This window comes from Panulirus ornatus, chromosome 43 (genome assembly GCF_036320965.1).
Source record: "Panulirus ornatus isolate Po-2019 chromosome 43, ASM3632096v1, whole genome shotgun sequence".
Classification (NCBI taxonomy): domain Eukaryota; kingdom Metazoa; phylum Arthropoda; class Malacostraca; order Decapoda; family Palinuridae; genus Panulirus; species Panulirus ornatus.
Window position 1 is genome coordinate 24,753,076 of NC_092266.1, and position 23,138 is coordinate 24,776,213.

The 23,138-nt window shown below is 37.4% G+C and overlaps 1 protein-coding gene across 5 annotated transcripts in view; it reads right to left on the bottom strand.

Moving 5' to 3' along the window:
* The window catches only part of PDZ-GEF (PDZ domain-containing guanine nucleotide exchange factor), a 467,784-nt gene that overhangs the window by 38,192 nt on the left and 406,454 nt on the right, over nt 1–23,138 (bottom strand). For all 5 annotated transcript variants that reach the window (XM_071687284.1, XM_071687283.1, XM_071687280.1 and 2 more), the window contains 2 exons: nt 4,908–5,044; nt 2,842–3,130 (listed from right to left, as the gene is read on the bottom strand). In XM_071687284.1, the coding sequence (XP_071543385.1) occupies nt 2,842–3,130; nt 4,908–5,044 (426 nt within the window). The remainder of the gene's footprint in view (nt 1–2,841; nt 3,131–4,907; nt 5,045–23,138) is intronic.

Below are 23,138 nucleotides of genomic sequence, written 5' to 3' on the forward strand. Positions count from 1 at the left end.
TCATATCTAGCTTCTTCTCAGGATGATTTATCTCTGTAGTGGTGTTTCTCAAGGTTCTGTCCTGTCTCCTACACTTTTTCTCCTCTTTATCAATGATTTCTTTCCAAACACATTCATACACTGACAACTCATATATTTATTTATCTATTTTGCTTTGTTGCTGTCTCCCATGTTAGTGAGGTAGCGCAAGGAAACAGACAAAAGAATGGCCCAACCCACCCACATACACATGTATATACATACACGTCCACACTCGCACATATACATACCTATACATCTCAACGTATACATATAAATACACATGTACATAATCCATACTGTCTGCCTTTATTCATTCCCATTGCCATTCCCGCCACACATGAAATAACAACACCCTTCACCCACAAGTGCACGAGGTAGCGCTAGGAAAAGAAAATAAAGGCCACATTCGTACACACTCAGTCTCTAGCTGTCATGTATAATATATCTTATTTATTCATTTTATTTTGCTTTGTCGCTGTCTCCCACGTTTGTGAGGTAGCGCAAGGAAACAGACGAAAGAAATGGCCCAACCCACCCTCATACACAATGTATATACATACACGTCCACACACGCAAATATACATACCTATACATCTCAATGTACACATATATATACACACACAGACACATACATATATACCCATGCACACAATTCACACTGTCTGCCCTTATTCATTCCCATCGCCACCTCGCCACACATGGAATACCATCCCCCTCCCCCCTCATGTGTGCGAGGTAGCACTAGGAAAAGACAACAAAGGCCCCATTCGTTCACACTCAGTCTCTAACTGTCATGCAATAATGCCCGAAACCACAGTTCCCTTTCTACATCCAGGCCCCACACAACTTTCCATGGTTTACCCCAGACGCTTCACATGCCCTGATTCAATCCACTGACAGCACGTCAACCCCGGTATACCACATCGATCCAATTTACTCTATTCCTTGCCCTCCTTTTACCCTCCTGCATGTTCAGGCCCCGATCACACAAAATCTTTTTCACTCCATCTTTCCACCTCCAATTTGGTCTCCCACTTCTCCTCGTTCCCTCCACCTCCGACACATATATCCTCTTGGTCAATCTTTCCTCACTCATTCTCTCCATGTGCCCAAACCATTTCAAAACACCCTCTTCTGCTCTCTCAACCACGCTCTTTTTATTTCCACACATCTCTTACCCTTACATTACTTACTCGATCAAACCACCTCACACCACACATTGTCCTCAAACATCTCATTTCCAGCACATCCACCCTCCTGCGCATAACTCTATCCATAGCCCATGCCTCGCAACCATACAACATTGTTGGAACCACTATTCCTTCAAACATACTCATTTTTGCTTTCCGAGATAATGTTCTCGACTTCCACACATTCTTCAAGGCTCCCAGGATTTTCGCCCCCTCCCCCACCCTATGATTCACTTCCGCTTCCATGGTTCCATCCGCTGCCAGATCCACTCCCAGATATCTAAAACACTTTACTTCCTCCAGTTTTTCTCCATTCAAACTTACCTCCCAATTGACTTGACCCTCAACCCTACTGTATCTAATAACCTTGCTCTTATTCACATTTACTCTTAACTTTCTTCTTTCACACACTTTACCAAACTCAGTCACCAGCTTCTGCAGTTTCTCACATGAATCAGCCACCAGCGCTGTATCATCAGCGAACAACAACTGACTCACTTCCCAAGCTCTCTCATTCACAACAGACTTCATACTTGCCCCTCTTTCCAAAACTCTTGCATTCACCTCCCTAACAACCCCATCCATAAACAAATTAAACAACCATGGAGACATCACACACCCCTGCCGCAAACCTACATTCACTGAGAACCAATCACTTTCCTCTCTTCCTACACATACACATGCCTTACATCCTCGATAAAAACTTTTCACTGCTTCTAACAACTTGCCTCCCACACCATATATTCTTAATACCTTCCACAGAGTATCTCTATCAACTCTATCATATGCCTTCTCCAGATCCATAAATGCTACATACAAATCCATTTGCTTTTCTAAGTATTTCTCACATACATTCTTCAGAGCAAACACCTGATCCACACATCCTCTACCACTTCTGAAACGACACTGCTCTTCCCTAATCTGATGCTCTGTACATGCCTTCACCCTCTCAATCCCACCAGGAATACTCAACAAACTTATACCTCTGTAATTTGAGCACTCACTCTTATCCCTTTGCCTTTGTACAATGGCACTATGCACGCATTCCGCCAATCCTCAGGCACCTCACCATGAGTCATACATACATTAAATAACCTTACCAACCAGTCAACAATACAGCCACCCCCTTTTTTAATAAATTCCACTGCAACACCATCCAAACCTGCTGCCTTGCCGGCTTTCATCTTCTGCAAAGCTTTTACTACCTCTTCTCTGTTTACCAAATCATTTTCCCTAACCCTCTCACTTTGCACATCACCTCGACCAAAACACCCTATATCTGCCACTCTATCATCAAACACATTCAACAAACCTTCAAAATACTCACTCCATCTCCTTCTCACATCACCACTACTTGTTATCACCTCCCCATTAGTGCCCTTCACTGAAGTTCCCATTTGCTCCCTTGTCTTACGCACTTTATTTACCTCCTTCCAGAACATCTTTTTATTCTCCCTAAAATTTAATGATACTCTCTCACCCCAACTCTCATTTATATATATCATAAATATCAAACAGGACAAGATATCATCTTAAAGTTGGTCTCAAAATCTGGTTTTAGTTAAGACGAGACAATGACATTACTAATTCAGTTAATTCCTTTTTAAAGTAAATTTGTAAAAATGCTTACCTTTGATATAAATACACCAAAACCTCTTTCATATCCTCCTAAAATGGAGAAATGAAGAATTTCATCTCTAGAAGGTTTTGTAAGGGTCACAGTCCTTGCTCGGGCTTTTGTGGCACAAGCAAAGTCTAACAAACGTAGTTGGCCTGCCATCTTCTCTCTCCCTAAACCCTCTTCAAATTGCTCCAAAAAGTTCATCATAACGGGGTCCATTTCAAAGTCAGTGAAGTGATTGTTAACCCATAGCAGAACAACACGAGTCACTCTGTCTCGTAAAGATGGATCCTTGAACCTGAGAACATTGTTAACAGAAGAACATAACTAAATAGGTACAGTCTGAATACATACTGGAATCCTGAACAGTACTGCTAATGATACATCCTTGCTGGGTTAATTCTTGACTTCATTTAAGAGTAAACAACCTTGTCAATTGTTTGTTACTGCTTCATCAATATCTATCTAATCTATTGTATACCATTTCACTTCTTTTATAATTCCATTGAAAGTTTACTATGTTTTATTCATAAAACAAAATCAGTATCACAGAGCAAGCACATTACAAATTATAAGATAACTAACCGGCTGATATTGAACTACTAAGCATTCACTAATAATCTGAAAATGAATAACATCTCTTTAAAATAAATTAATCTCTTAATGTTAATATGCCAAAAGTGACATACAGAGTACCCTGATAAACCAAGACATTCGAAATGCTGGATCCTCCAAGATCTGGACATTTTGAAAGACTTGCCAGTGTCCAGATTTTGAAAGGAAAGGAATAATCTCATTCCATGTTGAGGACAGTTTGTCCAAGTACTGTGATGAATGATACATGATTTTCATTCCCAAACTTAGATAAAACCTCAAAAATACACTATCTGGTTCATATCTCGGAAGATTCATCCGAGTTTGGGAGAATGCAGGTTTTTCTCCTAAACTTTGGAGTAAGTCCTAGTCTTGATACACTTGCACACCAACTACCCTGGTTTGAAAGGATGAACTAGATAATAAAGGTCTTATGATAATGAACATGGAGCCAAAAATGACAAAAAGAAGAATGCACTGTCTTTTATCATTACTCCATTCCCAATTCAACTCACATATGAACAATACATCACCACTCACATACAACCTTAACCAAGCCCTTATGTGTTAAAAGTGAAACAAAGACTTACACTCTTCCTAAAGAGATTTTTACCTTTTCACTTTATACACAAATTAATTTGTTATGTTTGGACCAATTTCTCTATTTACACAACCTCGGTATAAAAAATGCCTTCGCTGCATACATTCCTTGGTCATTCTTAGAGCATTTTCATCTAACATATCCCTATCCCTAATCAATTCTCTCACTTCAACCATCCATCACTTTCATGTTCTATCTCTCCTGCTTGTACATTCCACTGTACTACTATATGTTGTACTGACTAACATTTCATCTCCAATATATTTCACAAAACTAAACCATTCTAAAAGCTTTTCACCCATGCACCTTTCTGACTTAACACTGAAATGTTTTTTCACATAATCTATCTATCCTCAAACTTTCAACAATACTACACAAATAATTCACCTCTACTGCTCTTATTTCGTATCCATTTTGACATAAATACACTTGGTTTTTACAGACATATCAATAATGAGGCAAGTAGTCCTTCACTCAAGCTCCTTAATCACACTATGCATAATATTTTTCACCATTTACCAGAGTTTTCTCCCTGACAGAACTTTATTTTCAACTTCATCCAACCCATCATCATCCTTAACAGACTTTACTCATAAATGCTTAATTCATCCACCAATTCTTCACCATGCAAACTATGTTTACACTTTGACATCCCATCCCTTTCAAAAGCTAGTATCTTACTTCTCTTAGCATATACTTTAAGTACCCTCCACCTTCTTACATCATATGACTGGCTCGATGTCATATCCAAATTTTCTGTGTCAGTTAAGAATACATCATCATCTGCATACCATGATTGGGGCAATTCATGTTCTGTTTTGCCATGGTTAAGTATAACACCACAATCACACAATGCTCTTTACAAATCAAAATATCTTACCATTGTAACAATCTATTGGCGACTACAAGAGGTGATTCAATAAATGTCCTGTGGGTTAGAAGGAAGTCCTCCACATACGTTGGGTCCACATTATTCTCCACTTCAACTAGCTGCTGCATAAGTCTCTCAGCAGTGCCCTAAAAATACAATATTTGAAAATATCACAAAATTACAAGGAGCATTTAATGGAAAAATAACTCAAAAGTATCCCAGTGCACAGTAAAAACCTTAGGGGTTACACAAAAATGTCCAGCATGAGAGTTATCAAGGAGAACAGGCAACTGCCATATGCAGTAAACTTCATTAGAACTTTACTGATGTGCCAAAGTGAGTCACATTGGGTTACCTTGTGGAGTCCTTTATATAACAAAAATCATGAAAATCAACAGCAACAAAGTGGCTGTTGTTCAGATAGTTATAACTTGGTTGTCCTTATAATATCCATGCAATGAAAACAACAGTGCATTCAAAACCTACAAAATGAACACAAAAGTCTACTTTAATAAGAGAAAAAAAAATTAACACATAGTGCTACAACAACATGTTTCTATTCAGGAAAATGAATCACATATCTTTTGAGTATGAGTATTTACAGCTAGACAGCTAGTGCAGATTCTTCCCAAAATGTTCCTGATATTCATGATCTCAACACCAAGTATCTAAGAACCAACGACTGCTTTAAACATTAATGGAAGAATTCTGCATGCTGCTCTAGCTATCACTGTACATGCATGATGCTGGCATCATCTGCCTGCACTTTGGAGAAAAAAAGTGTGGAAGGATACAGGGTTGCTTCATCATGTAAACACATGAAGCAGAAGTAAAAAAGCATGAAAAGACAAAAGGTTGAGGTCTGGAAAAAAGGAAAACTAGTACTGCTTGAAAGATAATGTGGATTTTGATGATGTGTGGCAGACCAGTGTGATGCATCAGCAAGAACATGGCCAAAGAAAATACAAAAATGGGAGAAAAGCCAATTCCTTAATTTCCCCCACAAGAGGAATTACATGAGCAGCTAAGGCCAACTAGTCTACTGCCTACAAATACGTTTGCTCTAACCAGGGATATTTCAAGGCAATTACATTCAGTGTAGCAAACTGATATCACTTATACTGCATCACAAGATATGGTAAACAATATGTTAGAATCCCCACCACTTAACATGCTGGCTGAAACTTTTCCTCCTGTGTTACCTGCCGTTACATCAATTTATCAACTTCTTGGGTCAGGGACTACCAAAACCAAACCTTTTCTTCCAAAAATGTGCAACCTAATATATCAGTGGGACACACCATAAACATATAAGGAATATTTAACTATATAGTGGCAACCACTTTCAAGCAAGTTTTAAGCTATATCTTTACCATAAAAAATTCTCCACTGCATGTTTGATATCAATATGAACTTGCATGGCTGTGAAGTGGCTTGAGGATGTCACAGCAAACTTTTGACATGGATTTAATACAATAAAAATTAGTTTGGAGACAATCAAAGAGGGGAAAAGGAAATATATTAAAACAAATAATTAGTGGAAAAGGAAAAATTACAAAGTGAGAATAAATTAAAAAATCAACTACCAAAATAAAGGTTGGAGTGGATACTATTGCAACTGATTGGTTAGTTAGGATTTTCAATGTATGTATGGATCATGGCGAGGTGCCTGACAATTGGTGGAATGCAAGTATAAAGGCAGTGGTAAGTGTTTGAACTGTAGAAGTTTGAGTGCACTTAGTAAGATGTATGGGAAAGTGGTGACTGAGAGGGTGGAAGCATAACATTGTGGAGTAACAATGTGGTTTCAGGAGTAGCAATGTGTGAATCGAGTGTTTGCTTTGAAGAATGTAAATGAGAAATACTTAAAGAAACAGAAGGACATGTATGATGCATTTATGGAACTGGAGAAAGCATATGATAGGGCTAATAAATATGCTTTGGTGAAGTTGTTGTGAACATATGGTGTGAGAAGAAAGTTATTAGACGCAGAGGAGTTTTCATTATAAGTGTAAGGTGTGTGTGCAAGAAGGTAGTGAGGAGGACGAGTGGTTCCAGGTGAAGATGGCTCCACAACACAGGTGTATGAAGTAACCAGAGCTGTTCAATTTGTTTATGGACATTGTGGTGAGGGAATAAAAGTGAGGGTCTTGGAGAGATGGGCAAGTATGCAGTCTGTAAGGGGTGAAGGGGGCTTGGGAAGCGAGTCAACTGTTGTTTGCTGAGGACACATCAATGGAGGCAGAATAAAGTAAGAAACTGCAAAGTTAGCGTCTGAGTTTGGGAGAGAGTGAGAGAGATGGAAGCTGATAGTAAATGTGAACAAAAAATGGGACAGGTTAGTTGGAGTGAATCTGAATGGAGAAAATTGGAAGGATGTGGAGGGTTTTAGACACCTGGTATGGGAAATGGCAGTAAATGGAACCATGAAAGCAGAAATGGGGCATAAGGTGGGTGTGGGGGTGAAGGTTCTGAGAGCATTGAAAAATGTGTTGAAAAAGATGTGATCTGGGAAGGTATAAAATGGGTATGTCTGAAGGTACAGTAATATCAATAATGTTCTATGGTTGCAAGGCATAAGCTATAGATAGAATGTGCAGAGGAGGGTGAGTATGTTAAGAATGATATGTTTGAGGACAATATGTGGTATGAGGAAGGTTGAAGGTAAGAGAATGGGTTGGTAATAAAACGAGTACGGATGAGAGAAATAAAGACGGTGTGCTGACATGGTTTGGACATATGGAGAAACTGACAAAGGGGATATATAAGTCTGAAGCAGAAGGAATAAGGGGGAGGCCAAATTAGAGATGGAAGGATGGAATGAAAAAGATTCAAAGTGATCAGGGCCTGAACATGCAGGGGAGTGAAAGGTGTGCACTGGAATATGAACTGGAGCAATGGGCTGTCAATGAACTGAACAAGAACATATGAAGCAGCCTAGGGAAACTAAGGAAAGCTCTGTGGGATCTTTGTCTGTTCCTAGTGCTAACTTACTTATGCAAGAAATGGTGAACAAGTACAAAAAGTAAGAGCAAATAAGGCGTATTGAAGTGAAGATGGTACAACAAATAAATCTGAAGAAAAACACCTAATATTATGGGGAAAAGATATGATGGTATGGGTGACTGTAAAGGAGAGAAATTGGTAAACCTAAATACATGTTTGCAAACACTGTCCTTCACAGGGATGACCATAAAAAACTAAAGAAAAAAGAGAAGTTACTGTACAATGAAAAGATGTGCAATACAAAACTTTGGAAAACAAAAATAATTGACCGACGACTTGGGGTCAATCCCAAATGTCTCTTTTCACTTACAGTTACGAAGGTTTGATGTAAAAGGACTTTATCAATACATAAAGGTGTTCAAAAGGCATGTGTGTGCTTGAGAGAGAGAGAGAGAGAGAGAGAGAGAGAGAGAGAGAGAGAGAGAGAGAGAGAGAGTAATCAATACTCATATATTACAATGAGAGAGCTCTAAACTATAGGTCCCCTTCTCATAGCTTTGTGTAAATGTACATGTCTGTGTAATATCTACTGTATGTATGGGAAGTGCACAATAGTAATACTTTCCCTTCTCATGAATTCACAGGTTTGCATGTGATTTGAAAATATTCAAATTGCTTATACAGTATAAAATACTCTCTCAAAGAATTTCAACTATCAACTGTTCTATTAATAAAAAAGTATTTTGTAAATCCCTTCTCACCATTTCTTAAGTTTCTACTTATGAAAACCCATTCTTTACACCCCAATTATGAAGAATAATTCCTTATTCAGATCCGTAAAGTTTATTCAAGCTCTTTTTAACTGAAGGACGATCCATTCACTCCCTTCCATATTTCAATGTAGGTAACTGCTGTATTTTCAAATTCCCTTTATATCATACTATCACCAATTTGTGCACCATTTTAGATGCACAGTTTTTCGCATTCCAAATTGCCTATATGATTCTTTATAAAAGGGTTTCACAAGGACACAATGTACTCAAGTTTAAGACTTCCAAAAGTAGCATAAATTTTCATAAACACATCTCCATTCATAAGCCTGAATATAACAAACATTGGCTCATAATAAACACACTGCTATAAAATTTTCTTCAACATGCCCATCAAATGTTAAATTTGATTGTCTTATGGTCCGAAGATTTTTCACTTTAAGATCTGTCTAAAGTCTCCACAGCCAACTTATAGTCCTAGAGATGCTTTCCTGATCCCATATCCAGTCTAAATATGCAATGCTTGTTCACAATAACTTCATCATCCCCTTATAATGCCAAGAGGTTAGCGTATCAAGAGCCTCCTGCAATGTTTCATAATAAGTCACATTCTAAATTTCTGCCACGAATTTTGTAGCATAAGTAAATAAAAACATAAAAATTTCATTCATTTCAGTAGGTCTACATAAACTAAGAACTGCACAGATATGAGGAAAGATCCTTATGGCACTCCACTAATGACTTCCTCCCACAATTTACAGTATTCCCTAATTACTGTTATCACTTTTCATTCACATATTCCTTACTTCAAGATTTCAAGTCAACAGTCATATTAGCTTGCTTTCTCATTTTCACTAACAACATCTCATGCAGCATCGTGTCAAATGCTTTTACAAATTTCTAGACAAACAACAATTCCACCCTTTCTACTCGACCGCTTTGGTGACTCTTTCACAACAATCTATCATGTTAATAATACATAATTCTTCTCTAAATCCAAAGTCATCTTTAACTAAAAATCTAATGCAATCGAGTTGTTTTAATATACTTTTCAAAATATATTTTTTCTGCCTTATACATTTCACAAGTTAATGATAACAGCCTGTAATTCAAAGTGTGTGTAATTATCTTCATGTAATCACTTGTTTGTACAATGTGGGGATGGAAATTTACACTCATGAGGCCCTATCTTTTGAAAAATGTAACTACAATGGATATCATACAGAAAAAGTTTTACAATAATGTTAATTCATATCTTTGCTTTACATATCATCTAACTTATGTCATTTACAATCAAACCAAAAATGAGGGTAAACAGCTGGGTTGGCAAAGAATTGGCTTCCCTGTCAAGGATTGAAACCCATGCCCATTACACTGGTGAGCTGCAGTACTAAACATTGGACTACTGTGCCATGAAGTCCCCAATGGAGTACAGTGTGTGTGTGTATGTGTAATCACCTGTTTGCACTGTAAGGGTAGGGAGTTTTACACTATTGCATGTGTGTGCATGTGCCTGTGTGTGTATGTGATTACTACCTGTGTGTTCTGGAGAGAGTTTTTGCACTCATGATACTCCATCCCTTAACCTCCTATGTACCAAATCTTTTTTTGTGTGTGAGTATTCAAAGACAGATATTCCTAAACCTAAGCCAGGAGGAGCACCTGCACCTGATTTGGGTGTGGGCTGACTACCACACCTAATATTCAAAGTTATGTGGGCCATACCCCAGTGGATCCACGCTGATTCATGGATAACAATGTTAACCAAAACACCATAAAGGCCCATATATATATAAATATATATATATATATATATATATATATATATATATATATATATATATATATATATATATATATATTTTTTTCTTTTTTTTCAAACTATTTGCCATTTCCCGCGTTAGCGAGGTAGCGTTAAGAAGAGAACTGGGCCACTGAGGGAATATCCTCACCTGGCCCCCTTCTCTGTTCCTTCTTTTGGAAAATTAAAAAAAATTGAGAGGGGAGGATTTCCAGCCCCCACTCCCTCCCCTTTTAGTTGCCTTCTACGACACGCAGGGAATACGTGGGAAGTATTCTTTCTCCCCTATCCCCAGGGATTCTTATGTATATCTCGCTTTTTAAACCAGGTAATATATATATATATATATATATATATATATATATATATATATATATATATATATATATATAAAATATATATATATATATATATATATATATATATATATATATATATATATTTTTTTTTTTATACTTTGTCGCTGTCTCCCGCGTTTGCGAGGTAGCGCAAGGAAACAGACGAAAGAAATGGCCCAACCCCCCCCATACACATGTATATACATACGTCCACACACGCAAATATACATACCTACACAGCTTTCCATGGTTTACCCCAGACGCTTCACATGCCTTGATTCAATCCACTGACAGCACGTCAACCCCGGTATACCACATCGCTCCAATTCACTCTATTCCTTGCCCTCCTTTCACCCTCCTGCATGTTCAGGCCCCGATCACACAAAATCTTTATCACTCCATCTTTCCACCTCCAATTTGGTCTCCCTCTTCTCCTCGTTCCCTCCACCTCCGACACGTATATCCTCTTGGTCAATCTTTCCTCACTCATTCTCTCCATATGACCAAATCATTTCAAAACACCCTCTTCTGCTCTCTCAACCACACTCTTTTTATTACCACACATCTCTCTTACCCTTACGTTACTTACTCAATTAAACCACCTCACACCACATATTGTCCTCAAACATCTCATATATATATCATATATATATATATATATATATATATATATATATATATATATATATATATATATAGGGGATAGGGGAGTAAGAATAAATACTTCCCACGTATTCCCTGCGTGTCGTAGAAGGCGACTAAAAGGGAAGGGAGCGGGGGGCTGGAAATCCTCCCCTCTCTTTTTTAGTTTTCCTAATGAAGGAACAGAGGAGGGGGCCAAGTGAGGATATTCCCTGAAAGGCTCAGTCCTCTGGTCTTAACGCTACCTTGCTAACGCGGGAAATGGCGAATAGTATGAAAAAAAAAAAAAATATATACATATATATATATATATATATATATATATATATATATATATATATATATATATATGTGCATGTGTGGACGTGTATGTATGTACATGTGCATGTGGGTGGGTTGGGCCATTCTTTCGTCTGCTTCCTTGCGCTACCTCGCTAACACGGGAGACAGCAACAAAGTATAACAAATAAATAAATAAATGATATATATATTTATATTTTATTTCTTTATTATACTTTGTCGCTGTCTCCCGCGTTAGCGAGGTAGCGCAAAGAAACAGACGAAAGAATGGCCCAACCCACCCACATACACATGTATATACATACACGCCCACATACACACATATACATATCTATACATTTAAACATATACATACATATACCTATATACACATGTACATATTCATACTTGCTTCCCTCATCCACTCTGGTCACCGACCCACCACATGTGTGTGTGTGTGTGTGTGTGTACATGTGTGTGATTACTATTCGTGTTTTATGGAGATAGTTTCATGTTCAAGTTGCCATGTCTCTTAACATCATATACATGACATGTCCTGAAATTTATCAATATACAACTCAGTTTATGCCAGGTATTCATCTAATGATCCACCCAAGAAAGGGTGTACAGTGCTGGGAGTTCTTCATTTGTGAGGCCCCATATTTTACACTTGTACTTAGTATTTGTGATTTATGTACTAATCAAATGTTAGGGAGATACAAGTTTTATGCGTGTGTATGTGTGTGTGTGTGTGTGTCTGTGCATAATTAACTATCTATAATCACCTATTTCTACAGCACAGGGTGAAAGATCTAGTCTTGTGGGGTTCCTATCTCCTGAACTTTCTATGCCATTAAGTAGCCTCTTAAATTCATGTAAAGTCATAAAATTCACTGTTCTGTGAGTATGTTCATGTGAGTGTGCACATGCATGCATGTACAGGAAAACTGATTTTTCTCTGGATGTAGGTGCAGCAGCACCATTGCCAAGGATCAAATGAGAAGATGTACTATCAAATCTTATACAAGACAAAAATTCTTAACCCCTCCTCCACCTATATGACAAAAAATAAAAACATGAAAAAAAGTTAATGAAATTAAGAGAAATAAATACACATAACAAATAACACACATATATACATATATATATATATATATATATATATATATATATATATATATATATATATATATATATTACTGAACTCTACCTGCATGGAGTTATGTCATGAATGAAAATTCACCTTTGGCAAGGTTGTATCGCTGTCAGTGGATAAAAAGGAATACAATCTCGCTGAAGAACTTATCATTTCAAAACACGTTCTTCCTTTCCCTATTACTGACTGTAGTAGTACAGCCTTAAAGTTGCAGGGACCCCTTAAGTGGTGGTCCTCGATGGCACTGCTGTTGAATTTCTCAAGATAGGAGTTGGCTGTAATGTTGACAGGTTATTTAGGAATTTTACTGCAACATGTAAAGGTACCTAAGGACTGGGAGAATGCCTGTATAGTGTCACTGTATACAGGCATTGGGAACAAAATTGACCGTTCAAATTATAGAGGTGTAAGTTTGTCGAATTTACCTGGTAAGTTGTACAGCAGAATGATGATCGAAGGTGTAATGGCATGCACAGACATTCAGACTTGGGAGGAACAACATAGCTTCAGGAGCAGAAGATTTGTGGATCAGCTATATATTCATTTAACATAATTCATCACCATTTCCCTCGTCAGTATGGTGGTGCCAGGGAACAGATGAAAGACCCATCCATTCATATATACAAACATGCACATATACATACATATATATATATATATATATATATATATATATATATATATATATATATATATATATATATACACATATACATAGACAGACATACAAATATAAACATGTACATATTCATACTTGCTCGCCTTCATCCATTCCTGGCACCACCCTACCCTACAGGAAACAGCATCACCACTCCCTGTGTCAGAGAGGAAGCCCCAGGAAAACAGACAAAAAAAAATACACATTCATGCACACTCAGTCTCTAGCTGTCATGTGTAATGCACCGAAACCACAGCTCCTTATCTACATTCAGACCCCACAGACTTTTCCATGGCTTAGCCTAACATTCCACATGCCCTGGTTCAGTCCACTGACAGCACGTCGACCTTGATATACAAGTGTTCCAATTAACTCTATTCCTTGCACCCCTTTCACCCTCCAGCAAGTTGAGGCCCCAATCACTCAAAATCTTCTTCACTCAATCTTTCCACCTCCAATTTGGTCTCCCACTTCTACTCGTTCCCTCCACCTCTGACACATATATCCTCTTTGTCAAGGACCCTTTACTAAGAAAGAATACTGGTGTTACCAAGGACATCTTTCCAAAGGCTCCAGCAGCCAATAGCAGCACTAATTCAAGTGGCAGAAAAATGTGGACTCCTTTGGAGTTAGAAGTTCTTTAACGAGTCTGTACTCCCAATGATACAGCCTCGCCAAAGGTGACTTTTCTTTTGCAATTTACCCTCATGCAGGCAAAGTCCGGTAACACCTAAACGTACACATATGTATACATAAATACACGCACACATTACATATATTGCAGTGGGTCACAGTGGTGCACATGATCTAGTATATATGTATTCATTTGTAATAGCCCCTGGACCCCTCTTCCAGGAGCTCCTGCAGCTCCTAGGCTGCACTACTTCCAGAGGTAAGGAAACGATGGACTCCTTTTGAGTGAGAAGTTCTTAGATGAGACTGTACTCTCTTGAAGAGATGATGACATAGCCTAGCCAAAGTGACGTCTCACTTATAGTGTGACCACAAGCAGGCAAGTCCAGTAACAACTATATATATATATTATATGTATATATATATATATATATATATATATATATATATATATATATATATATATATATATATAATCAACCACAAAACCCCAGGACCCCTTTCATGGGGATCCTGCAGCTTCAAGGCTGCACTCTACTCAAGAGCAAGGAAATGCTAGACTCCTTTGGAGAAAGAAGTTCTTTGACAAGAGTATACTCCCTGTCAGCTGACAATGATACAACCCTGGCAAAGATGACTTTTCAGTTGCAATGTAACCTTATGCAGATGAAGTCTGGTATATATATATATATATATATATATATATATATATATATATATATATATATATATATATATATATATATATGGGTACAACTTCTGACTGATTCAGAAGGGCCCACAGCCTTAAGGAAGAAAATAGAATTCAGTCAAGGATAAGGTATCCTTATTCAATGACTACCAACCAATATTTTCTTCCCCTATCACCCTCATTATCAAGAATTCCTTATATGAAGACAAAAAAATACAATTTACTGGAAGAGTCTTAAAGAGCTGGGTTAAAATTACATGTTATTGAGGTCCAATGGTTCCTTGAAGATGGGTCACAAGTTGATGAATCACCATGAATTCCACATTGGAGAGTTACACTAAGATGCTGAAAAAAATACTTGCTGCTTTCTGTTCCTTTGTGTATCTGATACACTGGCAGCAAAAGGAGTGCACTGTCCCTCTTGGTTTTTGGGTCTCTCTTCCATCTTGAATAAAAGTTCAGCATTTCAATTCAATGACCTTTTCTCTTATGTTCATTTGAAACTGAAGGTACAAGTCGTTTATGGTAATGCAAAGTGTTTTATTTCTTTAAAAACATATTTCATCTAAAGTGGCCATGCACTAACAGTTTCACATCAAGTAAAGTTCTCTCTTCAAAACTTGACATTATAATATCTGGGGAACTGCCACTTGCATCCATGTATGAGGATCTAGGCTTTCTCTTCTTACTGGGCTGCAGATGGAAGCAACACAAGTTGGGATAATGTTATTTTCTTTGTTATACCTGGTATATTGTCTGGCTGATCTCTTAGAATATAACATATCAGTTAACCACTACTTTATCACATACAGTGATACAGTATTCAGCACATCAAGGGGCACTTTGATGAAGGGGTACACTCATACACAATATGTGCTGGTCAATCTAACTACTGAGGTAGAGCCTGGAATAGTAGCCAGAAAGTACCCTGCAAAGGGTAAACTTAAGGCTTGAAGGTGGTCCCCTCCAAGCAGATGCAAACCTGGTTTAGCAATGCTGTGGCAATCCTCTCTATGAAGGGTTTGTCCCAGGTGCAAGCTCCTCAGATGGAAATGAAATCAAGCTCATCAAAAGAATTATACATGGGTGGATGTAAAGGTCAGATGAGCAATCTGAGAAGCAGCATGAATCCTAAGACCCAAAGAGTTTAATCAAGAGTGCTGCCTGTTCCCTATAGGGGTAAATGAAGAGTTGGTTCAGAGGTATACTCTAGCATCTCACTGCATTTTCTGAGCTGTCAGTGCTGAAGGATGGTGAAGCCTTTAGGAAACAGGTTTTTTCATGAAAGCTTAACATCTCATGATGTGCAGATAAGGTATGTGCATAAATGTCACCAACTCAACTTAAATCCACCATAGATCCTCCACATATTTCTCAAGAATAGCAGTAACATCCCATGGACTGAAAGGTGCACCTAACACAATGTGCTCAAAATAAATGCCTAGGGTTCCTTGGAAGACTGCACATAAGGTAACAGCAATCTCTATGGTGGAGCTGATGAGTTCACTTTCAAAGAGGTTATGAGAGAAACACTGCAATCTCATAGCTTCTTCATGAGAAGTATGACCATTAAATGGGTCTCTGCAGTGCCTATTGAGGTGTCTTCAACTAAAAACCAAGTGCTTATTTCAGACAAGTATATAGCAAGAGGATCACCATGCTGGAGCCCTTAATTTCAATTTCAATCTTGCCAGAGAGTAATGCCAATGATGCACTGTAGCAAAAGTAGTTGGATGAAAGAGAGGAGGAAAATTCTAAAGACAGCATCATCTCATAAAACTGAAAACCAATTTGACCATGGCCTTATCATGGGGTGAGATTACCTTTGGAGGTTTGCACAACATGGACTGCTGCTTTCCAACCTCAGATCACACTTCCTTGTTCTCAAACATGAGACTGCTTAATCTTCTGAATACTGCTCTACCTATCACACGAAGGGTGTTGCCAAAGGTAATGGGTCTGATGCCAACACCATTATTCCTTAATTCACAGAGGAAGTACCAAAGAAGAGGGCCTGATGGCCACTAAAGTTTTGCCACTGTAGTGCTCTTTGAAAGTTTTGACAAATTTGGTCAAGATGCTCCTGGTGACTGGACAATGTTGAATTAAATGATTCCTTAATATGCTGGGTTTTTAACCTGTGAAACACCCATCAGATGAAGGAGGAAAGGTAGACGAGTCCCCATAAGTGCACCACTGGTTCACTGAAGGTTACAAGTTGGTGGAAAGCTGCCTGAAGGGAGGCTATTCATGCCCCTGGATGCACTGGAGTAGGCACTTCACCAGAGGGGCTTTTAAGCTATAGTAGTATCTCTCAGCTTAAGAGTTTCTTCACTGGTGACTATTCTGATTGCATCAATGGTGTTGCCATTTTCTATCATACTGGTAGAATAGGGCTCTAATTTTGGGAGGTTTTGAGACACTGATCCTGTGACAGCGTTTGTGAAAAATCTTAAACAAGTGGGAAATATGGAATAGGTTGCTCGTCCATGGGTATTCAATCAATGCTTTCATTATGGAGGAAGTTAGAGATTTGCCACCTCTAGTAGAGACAACAAAGTAGCCACTGCCGAAGAATGGGAGTGTGTGCCAGGCGCTGATGGTGTCGGCAGCATTGAGATGGTTGGAACCTTCGCTGAGCTTCCAGAGGGGGTCTGTGCATATGCTGGCTGCATGATGACGGGATGCTTTCAGTATGTGAGGAAGAGTTCTGCAAGAGGTTGCTTTAATGGAAGCTAGCAGATTATCTATTTATCTATACATACATATATATATATATATATATATATATATATATATATATATATATATATATATATATGCATAAAAAATATACATATGAAGGCAATCACAAAAAAAACACCACACACACACATATACAGCAGACTTGCAAAAGTTCAAGTGATATCAGTATCATGTATTCAATGATTTGCAGTAAAAAACTCACTGATACTACAGCATGTTATTCAAGTGAATACTCTCCCAAAGTTTCATACACGACCTATACAAGATGTGTCAATGAAAGACGACGAAATGTAAAAAATCAAAGATGAATCAAATTCTTGTGTAGTTCTACCTGCATTAAACAGAGATCTTTAAACAATAAGTTCTTAGCACGTGTTTGTGCAGTTATATCCACTTATTTTGTGTACTGAATATTTCCATGAGCATTACTGTATCACAAAGATAATATCATCACAATGAGCAAGAAAGTAGAAGGACCTGCTAGGGACAAGGGAAACTTATAAGAAAGTGGGAAAAATTTCTGCTTTTGACATCCTAAAGAAAAAGTAGTCAGTTATAAGTGTGGTTCATCATTGGGCTAAATAAAGCATAGAGGAAATCAAAAAATAAGTGAAAACAAATGATGAAGATGGTTCACATTAGATCTCTGGGTGTGGGCTGGAAGCTTATTGAGAAACCTAAAGATGTAACAGGTGGAGAAAGCTCTGTTATTTTATACTTTGAATCAGTTTCACTGAAATAATAACCAGCAAGAGTGCACAATGAGGACCATACTGAAAAAATATATCACTCATCGTCAAGAGGTAGCAGACAAAAAAATCATACCAAATATAAGAGGCAGCAGCATGGTCACTATGATGATTCACAAAGAAGCATTCAACACAGAAATACAGACTTCTGCAAATTCAAGAATTCCAAGGAAGGTAGGGCATTTGGGTGAATCCAACCATATTTTCAGTGTAGATGATATAAAACTATTTAGGAAAAATATGCCCAACTGGATTTTTCTCACCAATGGAAGTTCAGTCTTGTGCATTAGTAAGGACCAAATGCCAATAATTTCTTTAGCTATGCTACTGGTTTGTGTAAACTCTGTCCTGATCTAATCTATGATTCTGTAAAGATTTGTACACTTAAAAAAGTTCTGAAGAACAATACACCAGTTGTCTGGTACAAAAATAAAAAAGCATGCATGACTGCAGCACTGTCTCATGAATTGTGAACATGAAATCGAGTTCATTTCCAAGGTGTTGATCCCCTATAGGAGAAGAATCTATCATTCAGACATTCTATTCCTAGAAAAAGCCTCTGGCTGCCCTCAATAGTTCAATGACATAATCAGAAACTTTAAACTTGCGTTTCTCCCTACCAGTATCATCTTCATTCTCCAAACACTTCACCATAGTAAAATTTTTCATTTCAAAGAGCTCTATACAAAGCAGATGCTGAAGAGATGTTATTAATAACAAAGGACAAGGATTTCATTATCAATCTAGCCTTGAGGAGGAGCTACATATACTAAGCCATCACATATAAGAAAGAATGTGGTAAACCATCTTCGCATCAACACTGAATAGTGTGGAGATAGCCTTTGCAAAAAGCAGTGGCTATGAGCAATGGCTACAATAAAAGGCTAGTGATCATGTGGAACTCCAAGCAACTGTAGATCTCTATGAATGTGAAGGTATGATGTTCAGGGAAAGATCTATTAATGTTATGTACGAATATTTCAAGAGGCACCAAATGAAGATTTTGCTTCAACAGATGTTACCAGAAAGGATACAAATCAGCATGGATAGTAATAACACATTGTGAAGTGGATCACAGATGAAATGTTGAAATATGGAGGAGAAAGTCTGATAAAGTGGATGCATTTGCTATGTAATTTAGCATGGATATAAAAAGTTGCACCTAAGGATAGGGTGAAAGCTATTATTGTTCCTTTATTCATAGGAAAAGGTGTTAAGGATGTATGTAAAAATCATAGGGGAATGTCTATTAAATATACCAGGCAAAGTGTATGCAAGAGTGTTGATTCACAATGTGTCAATGCAAAATAAGTGAGCAGGAATGGGGTTTAGGAAGGTAGGGGATGTGCATCAGATCTTTATGGAGAAAATGACGGTGGAAAAGTATCTAGGAAGAGGTAAAAAGCTGTATAGAGTTTCTATGGATCTAGAGAAAGCATATCACTCAAGCTGAGGCATGCATTCATGCAGATATTAATTTACTGCACAAAATAAGTGTCTCAAAAGAAAATCAATATTGTACGATACTAAATAGTATGGAAAACTATCCTACACTCGCCATATGGAGACACTGTATTGTACTTCTCACTGCCTCAGGACCAACTACAAAGCTTCAGTCCCACATCTGGTGTCTACCTCTATATATATATATATATATATATATATATATATATATATATATATATCCCTCCTTGACACAATGTCAGTGTATTTACTTGGATTATGAATCTAATGGTTTGACTTTGGTTTTGTTTTATTACAGTCCTGTATTTCTTTATATCTATGTACTGTTGATATCAACAGCTTCCTTTACACATTTTCCACTGAAGTGCTCCAAAAGACTTATCTTTTTATTTACTTTTAAGTATACATGTAGGTAAATCAAAATATTTCATACTTGTAATAATTTTTGACATATGGCAGTTTACTTGGTTTAAAAAATGCTTAGTTAGAATAAGCTCAGCATTAATAGAAAAGGAGTTAGATGATTCTTTTATTTCTTCTTTGCTCTTCAAAGTGGATGATTATGTCAGTGCAAGTGTGCTGTTTATTAGATGACTATATTTTATCAAAAAATTTAGCTTACATTTCAGGGCTTTGCTGCTTGCTAAACCTTCAGATTCCTTGTCTCTCTGTGAGCATGTATTACAGTGCCATAAACATCATATGCCTTCACCAAATGTTTCCTCTGAGTGGCAGTCATATTCTCTGTCCTACAGTCTACACATTTTGTTTCAGTTAAAATATCACTGTCCATTCTATACCACATTTTACATTCCCAACATATGCTAGGAAGACAGTTTTGATTTTCTGTATGAGCAATGCACAAATTTTAGTCTTTGCTATCTGACAGTATGGCTGGTATGTATGCTTTCTATTCCACAAGTCTAAATATTTTTTTGGATCCATATAATTTTCTTTAATATGCATCAACCCTTCTTCTTTTCCTCTCTTCAATTTCAAACTTACTACCGTATTCATACTATTCTATTAGTGTATTAAATACTGAACATTCTTCTTTTCATCCCTTCAATTTCAAACTTTTACTACCATATTCATACCATCTTATCAAAGTATTAAATTAATAATCTTTATTGGAAACTGAAAATGCATCAATATTTGTATTACCTATAAATACTTTCAAGGTGATATAATCCTGAGAGTTCCTATCTATCCACAACAATCAACTGACTTGGACTCTCAACTGCCTCACTGCATATCCTCATTTGTCATGCTTATTGTATAATGCTATTTTTTTCAGCAGTCACTCCTCTAACATAGTTATCTATTCTAGATCATCCAATACTGTCTTCAACTATGAGTTTTACCTTATTCTGAATGCTTCTGGAGTCACTCCATCTACATTTCTTAGATCACAAAGTATGACATCAAATAATCGTTTCAACTACCTTGTAGGGCATTAATGTATTTTTGTCTCGCATTTTTTTTCAGGAATTACTTGACCTAATGATTTTGCATTGTCTTTGGTGACTTTCAGGCGTAAAACAATGTTCTTTATTCCCTCTATCTGTGATGTTATCATGGCTCAGAAAGGTTATTCAGAGGGTCTAAAAGACATGGACAAATCTACAGCATGTTCAAAGTGTGGGTGCCTGTGAGGTCACGCGAGTCAGATGCTGTTTGCAAATGATATACATGCTCCAGGTGGCAGACTTGAGTGAGAAACTATTGAAGCTGGAGATCAATTCTAGGATTGTGTATGGAAGAGGGAATATGATTGTTAATGGGCATGAATTTATAGTTCTGAGATTTCATAGAAGGGCAAAAAAGGCTGGCTTGGGTGAGTCTGAATATGAATATTAGGTGAATGAAATGAATGATGGTCTGAATGGTGAATATGCTAATCAATAAATCAGGTTTAACTATGACTACCGTTTTATGAAAATTTTACTTTTTAGAGGAATTTATCATGGCAATAACTTTTAGAAATTAGTTTAAAATCAAAGCCAATTATTTCAATCTAATTCTAACAGACTGCTGATCAACATGATGAGCCTTTTATGAAAATGAATATCCAAGAAAAATTTACTGATAAAACTGTCTCTTCAAACCCCATTGGCTGATTTTCAATGTGAGATTTAACTAGTCAAATTAAGTTCTTATACCTAAGGCTATCATGGTGAGCAAAAACTCTGTTTTACATGATCAACTCCCATGTCACACATGGTCATGGCTCTCCATTAGCCCTGACAGTATGATTCAATTATGTGTTTATGCACTGGAGAATGAAAACTATATTCTTGTTGGTATTTGACATGGCACCTTAATATAAATTTTCCATGAGGTCATGTCATGAGAATTCAGTTGTCTGAAGTTCAGCCCTAATCAATTAAATATGAATACAGTTCCATTTGAGGGAAATCCATTAAAGATTAAGTAAAAGAAACCTTCTTAGTTAAAGGTTAAAGCTTTCTTTTTCCGTATACGATTCTGACTTGTAGGTAAAGAATATTAGTACACAAGTGAAATGAAAATCAAATCCGAATACAGTATGTAACTAACCTATCAGAATGCAAACAACAGTCATTACAACAATAAACCAAATGACTGGGATTCCTTGCCCTAACCCTCAAACTACAAGAGGAAGTAATGGATCCTGGATTCAATTTCAGGAGTTAATTTCTTTTTTAAATGAAAGCTTGAAACTGACATCAGGGCCGGATTAAGGTTAAGTGGGGCCTTGAGTCCTGGTAATATTTGGGGCCCCATCAGAAAAAAAGTTCGACAAAATGACTATTTTTATTACCAAACAATAAAATAATATAAGGTTTTGCCGGCCTTTGCCTGCTTGTGGTTTCACCGCACGAGAAAAGTCAGCTTGCGCATGGCTACGTACGTCATCGTCTGAGGACGAAAGGGAGTTCTGTCTTGTACAAAAGAACTTCTCACTCAATTTCCTACGACTAAAACTTGCGCAGCTTTGGCACTGCAGGATCTCCTGGAACAGGATCCTGGAGAAACATGAAGGCCCCTTCTAAAAAAGGGTTCTTGGGCAATTATACATAAAATTTAATAAAAAGCTATAAAAATAAGAATTCACTCTAGCCTCTGTTCTGCTAGCTTTAATACCCATAATTTTATTTATGTGGGTGTTGGTGGGGCCCCAGTATGGCCTGAGCCCTAGGCCCGGGCCTAGGTGGCTTATGTGTTAATCCGGCGCTGAGTGAGACAGACCGACCTCTCAACAAATGAATGAAAGCTGAGACAGATTTCTTTTCGGGCTGATGTGGAACTATGAACTTACACAATCAGGAAGAACAAAGTTTTAGGAGGATATGATATTTCATAATGTGAATCATACAGCAAAGAAT